Source organism: Blastomyces dermatitidis (assembly GCF_000003525.1).
Source record: "Blastomyces dermatitidis ER-3 genomic scaffold supercont1.15, whole genome shotgun sequence".
NCBI classification, from domain to species: Eukaryota; Fungi; Ascomycota; class Eurotiomycetes; order Onygenales; family Ajellomycetaceae; genus Blastomyces; species Blastomyces dermatitidis.
Window position 1 is genome coordinate 720,253 of NW_025544788.1, and position 17,962 is coordinate 738,214.

Genomic DNA, 17,962 nt, shown 5'->3' on the forward strand with positions numbered 1-17,962 from the left:
TCAGCAGATATTTATTCAGTAATTATTATTTCTACTTTTACAATTTTTATACACTAATAATGATTCTTAGTTGCTTCAGTATCAGAGATCATTCTCATCAAAGATAATAACATTACTGAGACTACTCTCTCTCACTCTTAAGCTTCTCTTATCACTTTCTCTCTCTTCTCTGCAGAGAAGATTGTGCACATACTGAGTTATAAGTATTCAGTCTTAGATAACTTTCACTATTATTCATTCAGTTCTATATCTTCTTCTTCTTCTATTTCTTCTATCTTTATCTCTTCTGCTCTGACTTCTGATTCTGTGAGTTCTGCACTCTTCTTCAATTTCTCTACACATACATGTGTGCATTTCTATATTGACATTTCAGTCAATATTGTAATAAATAACATTAATGTCATACACAGAGCAGTAGAGAAATTGAAGACATATACAGTGTTATTATGAGAGCAGCTTGCAGCTCTTAAATTTCTTACAGATCTTGAGTTTTGAGATTTTCTTTATTTTTGACATTTTTCAGATGATATGATGTTGAAAATAGATTAAATATGTGATGTATGAAAATGAATAAAGTATATATAATAATATTTGTCTTTTACAGCTGACTCTTACAGTTGATGATCAATTCATTATTTCTTTTCTTACACTTTTTCTTTATCTGCTAGCTACTACTCTTATATAATCTCTATATAATACAGTGTTCAGTGACTAGATTCAGCAGCTTTCATCTTTTATAATTCTATCTTATATATTATACTGTCTCTCTTCACCTGCTCAGATTACTATAGTAAATAGCTTATTAAAACTAATCTCATCTGATCTCTGAGCATTCTCAGAAGTTGAGATAACTTAATCTTATATATCTGCAGATGTTTCAGATAGTTTATTCTCTGTGATCTCTGTGATTGAACTGATATAAATAGTCAAATTCAGCTCTGAATTTCTTTTTCTTCTGTGATCTGACTCATGTACAAGTCTGCTGCTTTGAGACTGCTCTTTACTATGTTTTATCTGCTATCTATGACACATTATTATACAATCAGCTACAGTTTTATCACTTATTAAAGTGTAATGTTCATCTGATTTCTTCATTTCTTCTCATTCTTTTCTTATAATTGTGAAAAGATCAGAATAAGTGAGATTATCTGATTCATAAGTATCTATGATTTCTCTTATCTTATGAGACTTTTTAATTATAAGTCTCTTCTTTTTCAACACTGATGATAGTGCTGTAGATAATTATAATCTGCTCAGATTTTACATCTTTACTTTTATAAGTTATGAATTATTAATTAAGTTATATAAGATCTGTCTCTCTGATTCTTTCAATGCATACATTCTCAGAGAATATGATTTAAGTATTTTATATAATTCAAATCATCTAAATTGAAACTTCTCAGAACTCTTATTGTATATAAGAACTCATATTCTTATCTTGAGACTCAATTTCTTAACTAGTAAGTCTTGTATTCTTTTCAATTGAATTGCTCAGTTCAGAAGTAACTCATTAACTTTTACATATACATGACTGATCTCTTTCAATCTTGATTCTGTGTCTGTAACTGTTATGTCTACAACTGCTATTTCTGCTGTGTCTGTAACTACTCTCTCTCTCATCTTTTTCAAAGCATTCTTCAGAATGTGCAGATGCAATTCATATAACAGATAGAATGATGAACACTTGAAGACTGCATGCTGTCAAATCTGTGTGATTAATAGTATCTGTCTGAGATATTTATTTCATAGTCTTATAGACTTGTTCACTAGATATTTCATCAGCATATTACTCAAGATTTCATTCAAGTATTTCATCTTCTCATTTATTCATGAATAATATGATATTGTTCTACAATGTCTTATCTGTAACTGACTTATAAAATGCCTCATCACTTCTTCTACAAGATTTACATCATTATCAGTTAGAATCTCATACAGTATTTCATAGTTAATATAGATCTCATTATATAGAAACTTCATCATCATCTTCTCTATTATCTCTGAAACTGCTTTCATAACTAGTCAGTCAGTAGCATAATCAATAGCAGTGATTATTCATTGATTTTCATTTGATGTTCATAATAATATGTCTATGAGATTCATCTTTCATTATTTAAACAGTTGTATTATACACTTTATCTGATGTTATACTTTCTCATATTTCAACTCTTTCTTAGATTCTTTTACAACCTGATAATTCAGACACTTGTGAGTATACATCTGAATATTCTCAGTTATGCTTAGTCAGTATGCTCTTGATTTGAGTATATCTATAAGTTCAGAGCTTTCTAAGTGACTGAATTCCTTGTATATATAAGCTATCAAGTCACATCTAAATAAAGATTCTAAATAGAGAGCTTCTATATATTCTAGATCATGATAAAGCACAATGTCATTTTTCAATTTTCTCAGCTTGAAGTTTGAAGTATCTTTTCTACTATCTTTATAAGATACTTGTTATCTGATATCTTATTATTCTTCAAGTGAGAGATTATGATATTCACTCATTCTGATTTCTTACATTCTCTTAACATGTTTAACATAAATGTTTCTTATGCCTGATTTACAGAATTCTTATTCATGAAATCAGATCTGTGACTGATTGTGTCAGATATCACAGTATTCAATTCTTTTCAGTATTTAATATAAAGATTATACACTTGAAACTCTGAGATTCAATATACTAAGTGTTTGAAAGATTTTATTATTGATTGTAGATAGATAAGACTTTCATAATCTGTAATCATCATTATTATATACCTGTTATCAATATATCTATTTCATAATATCAGTGTGTGCTTAATTACTAGTAATTTCTTTTCATACACTGAATAATTGAGCTCAGCATCTGATAGTTTTCTATCATCATATGTCACTGAGTGCAGCTTGTCATTCTTACTCATCTGTAGAAGAGTGTCTTTAATAGCTCATTCAGATGCATCTATCTCAATGTAGAAAGATTTATCACAATCTGATTAAATAAGCACTGAGAATATTATTATATATTCTCTCAGTATAAGAAAAGCCTCTTCACACATGACATTTCAGATGATTGAATAAAACTTCTTCTTTCATAGATTTGTATTCATTTCTCTTAAGAGATCTGAGAGTGATATAGATATTCATGTGAAATTCTTAATAAATCTGCAGTAGTATGAGATCAACTCAAGAAACTGTTATATATAGTATATATTTCTCAGTCACAGTTAATTCACTATAATATTCAATTTCTCTGAGATGAGATGTATACAGTCATCACTCACTACATATTCTATAAACTTCAACTCTTTCATTTCAAACACACACTTAATTGATTTGATATAGAGCTTATACTCTGTCAGAGTTATAAGCACTTCATTGAGATGCTTCAGATGTTTATTATATAAGTTTGAAAAAACTAGAATGTTATCAAGATATACAAGATATGAGATTTTATTCTGTTTATAAAGAATTGTATTCATCATTATTTGAAAGATGACAGATGCATTTATCAGACTGAATAATATTATCAGAAATTCAAACTTCTCTCATTATGTATTAAACACAGTTCATGAAACTGACAGTTTATTTACATGAATCTGCTAGTATTCTGAGAGAAGATCAATCTTTAATAGATATCAGGTATTTTTAATCATATTCAACTGTTGTTAAATTCATGATAGTGAATATTCATTCTTGATTATAAGCTTATTAAGTGCTCAGTAATTAATACATATTCATCACTTCTCATCTATCTTTTTCATGAATAGAACTGAAAAGCCTCACATACTTAATAAGAGTTGTATAAGATCACATTCTAGAAGATCTGTGATCTGACACTTCTGTTCTTCAAGATGCATTTGTGACAGAGAGTATGCATTCTGATTGACTGATTTTATATTCTCTATGTTAATCTCATATACAAATCCTTGTTTCAGTGATAATTTCAGTGAAAGATCTGTTCAGAAGATCTTTTCATACTTCTTCAGAAGCTTCTTCATACACTTATTCTTCTGTATATCTTTTATCTTGATTTTCTCTGCTTTCAGATTCTGTATAATATACAGAATACTTTCAGATAAGATCTTGTAAATCATTCTCTTTGCTTATTAATATATAAGCAGATTTAATTCTTCTATATCAGAGATGTGAAATGTTCTTCTTATATCAGTTGATAGAATTGTATGAATCATTTTCTTTCTATCAGTCAACTGTATATAATATGTACATCATTGAATCTGCAGATTAAATCTTTGAAATTAATTAAGTCTGAGAATAAGATTGTATTTCATGTTCTGCAGCTCTTATATTCAAATATAGTAAGATTATTCTCTGAAGTGTAAGAGAACTCTTACTTTTACAGATGATATTAAATATCAGTTATCAGATAATCTTATACATTGAGAATTCTTTACTCAGTGCATCTCTTTCAATCTTCAGATTATATAATTATTAATATATTATATAGAAGCTTCTGTATCTACTAACACTTTTACAGCTATCTCTTAATTCTTATTCAAGTACTCTCTATACATTAATATTTCAGGTCTCAAGATATTCAGATAAGTGTTCACTTCATTCTCATCTATACTTCAGTCAGAAGCCTGCTTTCTCTTAATATTCACAGAATTCAGAGAATCATCTAATACAGACATCTCTTTCACTTTGAAGACTTTTTATAGAATATCAGTGAGTGTCTCTGAGCTCACTGATTCTGCTAGTTTTTTAACTCTCTTACTTCTCTTGACTGTGTATGCTGAGTGTAATCTTTTATATCATGATTTTAACATTTACAGTTGAAGCAAGCTTGATGCTCACAATATCAAGATTTTCACTCAGAAAATCTCTTTTTCAGAGAATTCAGTGCTTTAGTGATAATATTCAGATCTAGATTTATTGTGTCTGAGTGTATAACTTGTGTCATAGAAGTCTGATTATCTGTTCTCTGTTGAAATATACTTGATTACAGTATTTTCTGTCACAATTGACTTGCTTATTTCTATATATATGATTCAAAGGTTGCTTAAGCCAGCGTATGATTACAGGCGTACGCCGGCTTCTTATATATTGAATCTCGTACACTAAATTAATTAGTGGCTGCTAGGGCCTTCTTTACATTTGTATGCTAGTAGTTCGGAAGCGGCCGCGTTATTATCTGACAGTTGTATGTTCTTCTGAATCACATTCTCTCTCATCAGATTCAGTCATGCTCATGTGACCATGTTGTACACTCTAGCTTCATGCAGATTAGCTTGCCACTAGTGTTTCACAATTATATGACCTATCTCTGATTCAGCTAGTGTTCTGTGTACACTCTTACAAAGAAACTTTCACTATATTATATCACTCATTTACTAACTTTTCTCATTCTTCAATCATCATCTTTATCATCATCATTATCAAATGTTATCATCTTATTCAAGATTTCTACTTCTTCTTCTGTTTAACTCTTTTCATCTGTTTATCTATCACATTATACACATTTCTGATGATGATCTTCTGTTCTTATAATAAGTGTCATCATAGTGCTCATACTGAGCAGTTTGTTAGCAGTAAGTGTAATGTGTTGTGAAATGTGATCAGAACTTGTTTATCTTCTAATGATCATCAGAATAATGTATTATTATGAATGATAACACATCTTCTTCATCTTCTTGTACACTCTCTTCATCTTCTTGTACATTCTCAATTATTTCTCTTCTCAGCGGGTTTCTGATCACATTTTCTGACACAATTTTGCATAGACACAGATGCTGATATATTGTTTTTATTTACATAGAATCTTCATGTATTGACAGATTCATGTCTGTTGATAATAGTGAATCTGATATGAAATCATTGATTGAGAACTTGAAGAACATAATAATAAAGAAATTGTCTGTGTCATGTGTGACTAAGTCTTCTGTGTTCTCTCTTATCTCTTCTGTCACTTCTCAATCTTCTACACTTGTCTCTGTGTCTGATTCTCCCGCTCTCACTATCTCTGTTTCTGTGATCTCTACTCTCACTACTTCTGATTTTACTGTCTCTGTCTTTGTTACTAGCTCTCTTCATTTCAAGAAAATATTACATAGACTCAGTGAATCATGTTTCTCAGTGTATATACTTCTGCTCTTCTTGTTAATCTCTAGAATAATTTATTGTATGAAGACTGTGTATGACATAACTATCTGAAGCTCAGTTGCAGATGCTGATTATTACATTTATTTTAAATATTTGTAATGAGACAATTATTCATTCATATCAGAGAATCACTCTCTCTCTTAACAGTGTTAAGATTGTAAGTCTTTTTCTTTTTCATCTTTTCTTTCTGACACTGATTTTTCTATTCTTAAAGAAAATTGTTATAGATTTTACTGTGCACAAAGTCATAGTATTCATAAATATTAAGAAACTTTTTATAACTGTAAAGTTCAATATTACAGAGATATCTGTTCTGATAAATTTCTTCAGAATAATAGATCTGTATCAGTCTATTCTCTAATATCTGTCATCTGACTTTGTGATACAGGCAAAAGATATCTGTGTTTTCAGAAACAGAAATGTGAATGTCATACTCTTTTATATCTGCAGGTATGAGACTTGTATACCTTGTCTGAAATGTTATTATGAGAATGAGCTGTTCACACACTGTGTTCTGCTTTCTGTATTTCTCTGTGTCTCTCTCTCTCTTTCTGAGAAGTCTTGTGCATGTTGCAATTGCATGTACAATTCTAAGATCAGTGAGTATTTATTCAGTAATTTATTATCTCTGTTTTTATAATTTCATACACTAACAATAGTTCTTAGTTGCTCTGGTGCCAGAGGTCATTTTAATTAAAGATAATAACACTGCTGAGACTACTCTCTTCTGCTCTTAAGCTTCTTCTATTACTTCTTCTCTCTTCTCTGCAGAGAAGGTTGTGTGCACACTGAGTTATAAGTGTTCAGTCTCAGATGACTTCTGTTGTTTGTTCAGTTCTGTATCTTCTCTTTCTATTTCTTCTGTCTTCACTCTCTCTGCTCTGACTTCTGATTCTGCAGATTCTGCACTCTTCTTCAATTTCTCTATGTGTACATGTATGCATTTCTATATTGGTATTTCAGTCAATCTTGTGATAAATGACATTAATGTTGTATACAGAGTGGTAGAGAAATCAGAGACATGCACAGTGTTATTATAAGAGTGACTTATGACTCTCAAATTTCTTACAGATCTCAAGTTTTGAGATTTTCTTTGTTTTTGATGTTTTTCAGATGATGTGATGTTGAAAATAGATTAAATATGTAATATATAAAAATGAATGAGATATGTATGATAATATTTATCTTTTGCAGCTGACTCTTACAGTTGATGATTAATTCATCATCTCTTTTCTTATACTTTTTCTTTATCTGCTAGTCACTACTCTTACATAATCTCTATATAATACAGTATTCAGTGACTAGGTTCAGCAGCTTTCATCTTTTATAATTCTGTCTCATACATTATACTGTCTCTCTTCACTTACTCAGATTACTACAGTGAACAGCTCATTGAAACTAATCTCACTCAATCTCTGAGTGTTTTCAGAGATTAAGATGACTTAGTCTTATACATCTGTGAATGTTTCAGATAGTTCATTCTCTGTAATCTCTGTAATTGAACTGGTGTAAACAGTCAAATTCAACTCTGAATTTCTTTTTCTTCTGTAATCTGACTCATATGCAAGTCTGCTACTTTGAGACTGCTCTTTGCTGTGTTATGCTCACTGTCTACAGCATGTTATTATATGACTGACTATAGTCTCATCACTTATTAAAGTGTGATATTCATCTGATTTCTTCATTTCTTTTCATTCTTTTCTTATAATTGTGAAAAGATCAGAATAAGTGAGATTATCTGATTTATAAGCATCTATAATTTCTCTTACTTCACAAGACTTTTTAATTGTAAGTCTCTTCTTTTTCAACACTAATAATAGTGCTGTAGATAATTATAATTCACTCAGATCTTACATCTTTACTTTCATAAGTTATAAACTATTGATTAAGTTGTATAAGATTCATCTCTCTGATTCTTTCAATGTGTACATTCTCAGAGAATGTGATTTGAGTATCTTATATAACTTAAATCATCTAGATTGAAACTTCTCAGAACTCTCATTGTGTACAAGAACTCATATTCTCATCTTGAGACTTAATTTCTTAACAAGTGAGTCTCATATTCTTTTTAATTGAATTGCTCAGTTCAGAAGTAACTCATTAGCTTTTGCATGTGTGTGGCTGATCTCTTTCAATCTTGATTCTGTGTTCATGACTGTTGCATCTGCAACTGTTCTCTCTCTTACCTTTTCCGAAGCATTCTCCGGGATGCGCGGATGCAATTCATACAACAGGTAGAATGATGAACACTTGAAGACTGCATGCTGTTGAATTCATGTGATCAATAGCGCCTGTCTGAGATATTCATTTCATAGTCTTGTAGGCTTGCTCACTAGATATTTTATCAGCATGTTGCTCAAGATTTCATTCAAGTGTTCCATCTTTCTGTTCATTCGCGGATAATATGATATTGTTCTACAATATCTTATCTGTAACTGACTCATGAAATGTCTCACTACTTCTTCTATGAGATTCACACTGTTATCAGTTAGAATCTTGTGCAGCATTTCATAGTTGATATAGATCTCATTATGTAGAAACTTTATTATCATCTTCTCTATCATCTCTGAAACTGCTTTCATGACTGGTCAGTCAGTAGTGTAATCAATAGCAGTGATTATTCATTGATTTTCATTTGATATTTGCAGTAATATGTCTATGAGATTCACTTCTCATTGTTTAAACAGTTGTATTGTACATTTCATCTGATGTTATACTTTCTCATATTTCAATCCTTTCTTAGATTCTTTCATAACCTGGTAATTCAGACACTTGTGAGTATATATCTGAATGTTCTCAGTCATGCTTGATCAGTATACTCTTGATTTGAGTACACTCATAAGTTCAGAGCTTTCTAAGTGACTGAATTTCTTGTGCATATGAGTCATCAAGTTGTGTCTAAATGAAGATTCTAGATAGAGAGCTTCTGTGTATTCTAGATTATAGTAAAGCATAATGTTGTTTTTCAATTTTCTCAGCTTGAAGTTCAGAAGCATCTCTTCTACTACTTTCATAAGATGCTTGTCATCTGATATCTTGTCATTCTTCAAGTAAGAGATTATAATGTTCACTCATTCTGATTTCTTGCATTCTCTCAGTGTGTTTAATGCAAACATCTCTTATATCTGGTTCACAGAACTCTTATTTATGAAATTAAGTCTGTGACTGATTGTGTCTAGCATCACTGTGTTCAATTCCTTTCAGTATTTGATATGAAGATTGTATGCTTAAAACTCTGAGATTTAATGTGCTAAGTGTTTAAAAGGTTTTGTTATTAATTATAGATAGATGAGACTTTCATGATCTATGATCACTGTTGTTGTATACCTGTTATCAATATATCTATTTCACAATGTCAGTGTGTGCTTGATCACTAGCAATTTCTTTTCATACACTGAATAATTAAGCTTGATATCTGATAGTTTTCTATCATCATATATTATCAGATGCAGCTTACTGTTCTTACTCATCTGTAGAAGAGTGTCTCTGATAGCTCATTCAGATGTGTCTGTCTTGATATAGAAAGATTTATCATAATCTGATTGAATAAGTACTGAGAATGTTATTATGTGTTCTCTCAGTGTGAGAAAAGCCTCTTCACATGCAGCATTTCAGATGATTGAATGAAACTTCTTCTTTCATAGATTTGTATCTATTTCTCTTAAGAGATCTGAGAGTGATGCAGATATTTATGTGAAATCCTTAATGAACCTGCAGTAGTATGAGATTAACTCAAGAAACTGTTATATATAATATACATTTCTCAGCTGCAGTCAATTCACTATAATATTCAATTTCTCTGAGATAAGATATATACAGTCATCACTCACTACATGTTCTATGAACTTCAATTCTTCTATTTCAAACACACACTTGATTGATTTGATATAGAGCTTATACTCTGTCAGAGTTATAAGCACTTCATTGAGATACTTCAGATATTTATTATATGAGTTTGAAAAGACTAGAATGTCATTGAGATATATAAGACATGAGGTTTCATTCTGTTTATGAAGAATTGTATTCATCATTATTTGAAAGATGATAGATACATTTATCAGACTGAATAACATTGCTAGAAATTTGAACTTCTCTCATTATGTATTAAATGCAGTTCACAGAACTGATAGTTCATCTACACAGATCTGTCAGTATTCTGAGAGAAGATTGATCTTTAATAAATATTAAGTGTTTTCAACTGTATTCAACTGTTGTTGAATCTGTGACAGTGAATATTCATTCTTGATTATAAGCTTATTAAGTGCTTGATAATCAATACACATTCATCACTTCTCATTCATCTTTTTTACAAATAGAACTGAAAAGCCTCATGTGCTTGATGAGAGTTGTATAAGATCATATTCTAGAAGATCAGTGATCTGATGCTTCTGTTCTTCAAGATGTGTTTGTGACAGAGAGTATGCATTCTGATTGACTGGTTTTATATCTCTCATGTCAATCTTATGTACAAATCCTTGTTCTAATGATAATTTCAGTGAAAGATCTGTTTGAAAGATCTTTTCATACTTCTTCAGAAGCTTCTTCATACACTTGTTCTTCTGTATATTCTTTATTTTAGTTTTCTTCACTTTCAGATTCTGTATAATATACAGAATGCTTTCAGATAAGGTCTTATGAATTGTTCTCTTTACTTATTAATATATAAGCAGATTTAATTCTTCTATATCAGAGATATGAAATGTTCTTCTCATATTAGTTGATAGAATTGTATGAATCATTTTCTTTCTATTGATCAACTGTATATAACATGTACATCATTGAATCTGTGAGTTGAATCTTTGAAATCAATTAAGTCTGAGAATAAGGTTGTATTTCACATTCTGCAGCTCTCACATCTAAATATAGCAAGATCATTCTTCAAAGTGCAAGAGAACTCTTACTCTTACAGATGATATCAAATATCAGTTATCAGATAATCTTATGTATTGAGAATTCTTCACTTAACAGACCTCTTTTAATCTTCAGATTATATAATCATTAATATATTATATAGAAGCTTCTGTATCTGTTAACACTTTTGCAGCTATCTCTCAATTCTTACTTAAGTGTCTTCTATATATTAACATTTCAGGTCTCAAGACATTGAGATAAGTGTTCACTTCATTATTCTCATCTGTATCTCAGTCAGAAGCCTGCTTTCTCTTGACATTTATAGAATTCAGAGAGTCATCTAATACAGGCATCTCTTTCACTTTAAAGACTTTTTATAGAATATCAGTGAGTGTCTCTGAGCTCACTGATTTTACTAGTTTTTTGACTCTCTTACTTCTCTTAACTGTGCACACTGAGTGTAATCTTTTGCATCATGATTTTGATGTCTACAGTTAAAGCAAGCTTGATGTTCATGATATCAAGATTTTCATTCAGAGGATTTCTTTTTCAGAGAATTCAGTACTTTAGTAATGATATTCAGATCTAGATTTATTATATCTGAGTGTATAACTTGTGTTATAGAAGTCTGATTACTTATTCTTCACTGAAATATACTCAATTGCAGTATTTTCTGTTGCAATTGACTCACTTGTTTCTATATAATAAGAATATTATATGCTTTCTTCACTGTGTCTAACTGTGAGATTAAGCATTTTCATTCTACTCTTAACTTAAGTGTAAGATTATGAATGAAGATCTGTAAATAGAAAGATATTGAAAGCTCTTTATTCAATATAAGATAGTATAAGCTGAAGTGTATAAAGTATAATGTAAGATCACTTACTTATCTACACTTAGTGAAGTGTTTATAATACTTATCTTATATATTCACTTTCTCAAAGTTATACAAGATTCATTTGAAAAACTCATTTTATATTTATAAGAATGAATATTATTTCAGATCTGTGAGATTTATCTTTTTATCAGTTATTTATAATAACTTTGCTTTTCTGTGTAGAAACACAGCAGATTTTAAGACTTGTTAAAATTCTGTTAACTGTCTGTCTATGAGTTCATATTCAATCTAATAATATGATTACATCTGACTTAGTCAGCTGATTACAGCATCATTTTTTCAGTCACTATTAAAGCTTAGTGACTTCAGCAGATCTTCTGACTTAATATATTTTATATATGAATTCTCATTCTGCACAGCAGTCTCTGATGATGTGTATACTTCTGAAGAGATTATAAACAATTATGATAAGATCTTCAGATTCAGTGTAGTTATCTATCTATATAAATATTCAATCTCTCACTGCAGATCTAAGATCTGGTTTTCTCTATTCTTATTGATAATGATGATTGCATTGATAAAGCTCTTCATAGTGAATGCTTGATCTGCAGTAAATGTCAATTGTTATTTGACTTCTGTCTCAGTCTGTCACTGTGTACACAAGATCTTGATCTTGTTTAGAATTCTTGTATATGTACAAAGCTTTGATTCTGATTCAGCAGTCTCAGTCACTTTTCTTACTACTTTGAGTAAACTCTCTGAGAGATTCTGCATATCTTTCAGTTCAGATAGTAGAGAAGAGTGTTATTTATATTAGCTAGAGAAGATATTCATTTCAGTGGTTTCTGATTAATTGTACAATGTCTATTATTATATCACTTGTATCATTATATCACTATATGATTTCTGTTATCATTGTATGACTCCGGTGGTGGTCACTTCTCTCTTTTTATTCTTCATTTGAGTAGGGAGTGAACTTCTTTGAATCTGATTCACTGCTTTCATCTCCTTTCTCACATCTCATTCATTTGTATACATGGCATTCATCTGAGTGTGAAGTTTTTCTTCAACAAGTGAAGCAGTATTAATCAGATGCTCTTCTACTCATCACTCTTTGTACACTATCTTTTGAGATGTTCTAGAACTACACTGGCATGATAACTATAAATTGCTTTGTAGATGGAATTATCATGTTCTGGAGAAGCCTGTGCTTCTCACTGGTTTTTAGACATGCTATCAGATGTGATTCAAAGGTTGCTTAAGCCAGTGTATGATTACAGGCGTACACCGGCTTCTTATATATTGAATCTCATACACTAAATTAATTAGTGGCCGCTAGGGCCCTCTTTACATTCGTACACTAGTAGTTCAGAAGCGGCCGCGTTATTATCCGACAGTCGTACGTTCTTCCGAACCACATATAATGAGAATATTATATGCTATCTTCACTGTGTCTGACTGTGAGATTAAGCATTTTCATTTCACTCTTAACTTAGATGTAAGATCATGAATGAAGATCTGTAAATAGAAAGATGTTAAAAGTTCTTCATTCAATACAAGATAGTGTAAGCTGAAGTGTATAAAGTATAATATAAGATTACTCACTTATCTATACTCAGTGAAGTGTTTATAATACTTATCTTATATATTCACTTTCTCAAAGTTATGTAAGATTCATTTGAAAAACTCATTTCATGTTTATAAGAATGAATATCACTCTGAGTCTGAGATTTATCTTTTTATCAGTTATTTATAATGACTTTGCTTTTCTGTGTAGAAACACAGCAGATTTTAAAACTTGTTGAAATTTCATTAACTGTCTGTCTGTGAGTTCATATTCAATTCAATAATATAATTATATCTGACTTAGTCAGCTGATTATAGCATTATTTTTTCAGTTGTTATTAAAGCTTAATAACTCTGACAGATCTTTCAGCTTAATATATTTTATATTCAGATTCTCATTCTACATAGCAGTCTCTGATAATATGTACACTTCTGAAGAGATTATAAATAATCATAATAAAATCTTCAGATTCAGTGTAGTTATCTGTCTATATAAACATTTAATCTTCTGCTATAGATCTAAGATCTGATTTTCTCTATTCTTATTAATAATGATGATTGTGTCAGCAAAGCTCTTCATAGTGAATACTTAATTCACAGTAAATGTCAATTGTTATTTGACTTCTGTCTCAGTCTGTCACTGTATACACAAGGCCTTAATCTCATTTAGAATTCTTATATATGTACAGAGCTTCAATTCTGATTTAACAGTCTCAGTCACTTTTCTTACTGCTTTGAGTAAACTCTCTGAGAGATTCTATATATCTTCTAATTCAGGGGACCGCTCCACCACGAACTCGCTCGATTTTTCGAATAAGAACCCGCCGATAGATCCATCGAAAAGCCCTCGATCATACGAGCATTCTGACCCCATCGCCGACCGCATACCCTGTGTGGTGGTGGAGTTATCCAGCCAAACGTGAACCGGACGTTGTTCAAAACTCCTGTGTGGGAGTATCCCCCGTTCTCCCCTACCACACCACAACCCCGGGCCAAAGTGCCATACAAATTGTAAGGTGAAGAGACCTAGCCATATGCACCAATCTTCTCGATTTTGGAAGATCCCCGATCTGTAGTTGTGGAGATATCTGAGGAGCGACCTCCGCGAAAACCCTGTCCATCTTTGATGTTCCAAAACACCAACGCCAAGTCCCACCGTTGTACCGTCCTTCCTAATCTGGCCCATTCCCGGCAGAAAAATACAAAAAGATACCTCGGCGATAATATCAAGCACATAACCAACGGCCACTTCTGAAGTGCAACCTCCGCGGTCTGTCTTCAGTGTATCTGAACATCAACGCCAAGTCTCGCCCTCGTACCACCCCTCTCAATCTGGCCCATCCCCGACAGAAAAGTACAAAAAGATACCTCAGCAACTGTACTCAATACATAATCGGCAGACACGACAACTATAAAATCAGTATACCCCAAGGTCTGACTGAGCCTTTGATCCCTGCACAGTGAGATATATTAAATCTAGTTTTAATACCTCAATATTCAATAGATTCTGCAAGGGATTGAGAACAGCAACACTAGGTTTCTATTGAATTTGAGAATTAACTCTATATTGATATAATCATTGACAAAGTCTTCTATTTTGAGATATAAATAACCAGTTCCTCTACATCCCGCTGGCAATATTTATATTATCATATAGAAACAGACTTATATTCTCTATAATATCAAGACTCTGAAGAGGGAAAGTCTTGGTAGGGGATATACAGTAGTGCATATCTTAGCAGTTTCTATCTCATTCTTCTGCAGCAGTTAATGCAAAAAAAAGATTTTAGAAATAGTTTTTTACTTCTCTTAAAAAAGTAAGGTGTTTTTCTCTGGGTTTTACACAATATTCTTACAAAGAATTAAAAACAGAGTTGTTTTCTGTCATAATTTCATATTCTTTTAAGTAAGAATTACTTTTTCAGTGGCTGAAGAGCTTTCATTAATACTTAATTCTTTTTTACACTCTTTATTAACTGATTTGAGTTGCACACCTGTTGTGCGAGGAGAATTGGATAATTTAGAATAAAATTGAATAGTTTTAATCAATTTCTCTTCAAAAAATTGATTTATTTTTTGTCAGTTTTTCTCTCAAAAACTGTCATATCATCTGATTTACTATCAATTGATATCATACTTTTCCTCACTATATCCCAAGAAAGAGATTGTAAAGATTTTATTGATTTATCTTAAAAATCAATTTTAGTTTATTAGATTCTCTTCAAAAATCTAACCTAGTTACTGAACTAGTGTGAAAAAAATCAGGTGTTTTATACACAAAAGTCTGCGATTCTTCTTTTGAAATAGTCTGACCAACTTTTCAATTGAAAACAGACTTAGAAACCTCTTAATTGAAACAGTCTGACCAACTTTTCAATTCAAAAGAGTTTAATAAATATCTCAATTGAATTAGTCTGATCAACTTTTTATTGAGTAAGAACAATGAGTTCAAAAGTACACTCAGTTGATGTGGAAAAAGATGCTTTCTCAAATGCTATTCCTGAGATTGAAATTCTGAAGAGAAGAAAGAAAGAAGAGATAGAGAAACAACAAGTTCTTGAAATACAGAAACTTGAAAAAGTAAGTAAAATTCTTGGAAAGCAGTGTCTGAGTGAGATGAATGAAGAAGTTCTGTTAATTCTTCATGCTCAGGCTAGACAACTACAGGAAGTGATCAAGTTCAAACTTGGAATTTCAAACACAGTTCAAAAAACTTTGAAAATTTCTAATACAATCACTGACTCTTCAGTTTGCTCTTCTTTCTTTTCTACTTCTTCTTCTTCTCCTTCTTTGAATCAGAAGAAAACATATGCTCAAGCAGCTGAATCTGCTGTCTCTAAACCTGCTATCTCTAAATCTACTGTCTCAAAACCTGCTCAAAATTCTGAGAAAACTGAGAAGAATACTGCTCATGCCTCTATTCATAGAAAAGTGGAAAAGAAAATGCAAAAAGAGAAAAACTTTCAAATCTCCAGAAATAGAAGACTTATTCTCAAAGTCTCAAACCAGGACATTCTGCAAAGAAACAAGCTAAACTCAAATCTCATTTTCAGAATTAGAAATGAAATTAACCAGCAGTTCTTTTCTCAGTTAATGACTGATATTGAAGTTCAAAAACCAGTTATAGCTTCAATTGAACCATCATTCTTTGAAAACTCCATCATTCTGACTACAATGCCTGAATTCAGTGCTGAATTCCTTATTCAGAATGAGAATCTCTGGAAGTCAGCAGTAGAATCTTTGTTAAACACAATAATTCTACCTGAAAGAGATGAAAAGTGAGACAAATTCATTCTTCATGATATTTCAGTTGAAATTTTTGACTGTGAAGAAGGAATGCTACTTCTCAAAAATGAATTGAAAGAATACAACTCTATTCAACTGAGAAAGGAGCCTGTATGACTAAATTCAATTGAGTTCAGACAAAGCAGGAGAAATGTCTCTGTTCTAGTATATACAAAAACACTTGAACAGTCAAAGATCTCTGAAGTAAGAGTAGCAGGTTTGAAAATGAGAGTTCATGAATACAAAGACTCAAGGATGAACCTCAAAGCTCAAACACAGTGTTCAAACTGTCAAAGATATGAACACTTTGCAATCTCATGTTTTAGAGACTCAAAATGTGCATTCTGTGCCAGAGATCACAAAACTAGTGAGCATAAATGTGAAACATGCTCAAAAAGAGGTGAAATTTGTCAACACACTCTGCTTAAGTGCTCTAATTGCAAAGAAAAACATGCATCTAGCTCAAAAGAATGTATGTTTGCTCCTAGAACTCAAAAGAACTGGAGAAAAGATGAAGCTCAAAGTCAATCTAGAACTGAAGAGAAGAGTCAAGTCAGTAAACTCACAACTGCAAGCTCAAAAAGAAGAAACTCTCAACTATCTAAGTCTTCAAACTTCAACTCTTCAGCTAAATGTAAATAGAACTTGAATCCTCAAACTTCTGTTAAGATTAGAGAATTGAGAAATGACTCTGGTGATAAACTAGATATAATGCAAGCAGTTGAGATTTCTACTTTTCAGAACAGTTATAATCTACTATCTGATGATAGTGATTAGATTCTACTCTACTCTCTTTTAGTATGAATATACAACAAAAACAACAAAAAAAGTTTAAAAACTCTTCAAAAATCACATTTATTCAAAATAATGTGGATAGAAACTCAAATTGTATTTATTCTTGTCTTCAAATTGCATTTGAATAAAAAGTTGATTTTATACTGCTTCAGGAGCCGAATTTTGATGCTGAGCAAAAATATGTTATTTCTCATTCAAGCTACTACTGCTTTTTACCTCAAAAGTCTGAGATAAAGTCAAGAGTAGTGATCTATAGAAGAAAGAGATCAAGATATCAATTTAATCTAAGATTTGATATCATGTCTGACCCTGATATTCTGGTGGGTGATATTATAGATAAAGAAAATGAGTTTGATACTATACAGCTCATAAATATCTATAATGAAAAGTCATTGAAGGAAAATAACAATATCTGGACAATTGATAGAGGATTTCTGAACATAACTTCATCAAGAAACTCTATAATTGCAGGAGATTTCAATGCACATCATCCCTGATGAAATTCAGAATGCAAGAGAGCAGTGA

At 31.3% G+C, this 17,962-nt stretch overlaps 2 protein-coding genes across 2 annotated transcripts; one reads left to right on the top strand and one right to left on the bottom strand.

Moving 5' to 3' along the window:
- Positions 1–14,114: 14,114 nt before the first annotated feature.
- Positions 14,115–14,543, bottom strand: BDCG_17976 (uncharacterized protein; the record flags this gene model as incomplete). The annotated part of the gene is made up of 1 exon (XM_045427015.1): positions 14,115–14,543. The coding sequence occupies one exon, from the start codon at positions 14,541–14,543 to the stop codon at positions 14,115–14,117; it is 429 nt and encodes a 142-aa protein (XP_045282927.1).
- A 1,256-nt stretch (positions 14,544–15,799) lies between these two features.
- On the top strand, positions 15,800–16,639 carry BDCG_17977 (uncharacterized protein; the record flags this gene model as incomplete). The annotated part of the gene is made up of 2 exons (XM_045427016.1): positions 15,800–15,937; positions 16,157–16,639. The coding sequence occupies 2 exons, from the start codon at positions 15,800–15,802 to the stop codon at positions 16,637–16,639; spliced, it is 621 nt and encodes a 206-aa protein (XP_045282928.1).
- Between the last annotated feature and the right edge of the window lie 1,323 nt (positions 16,640–17,962).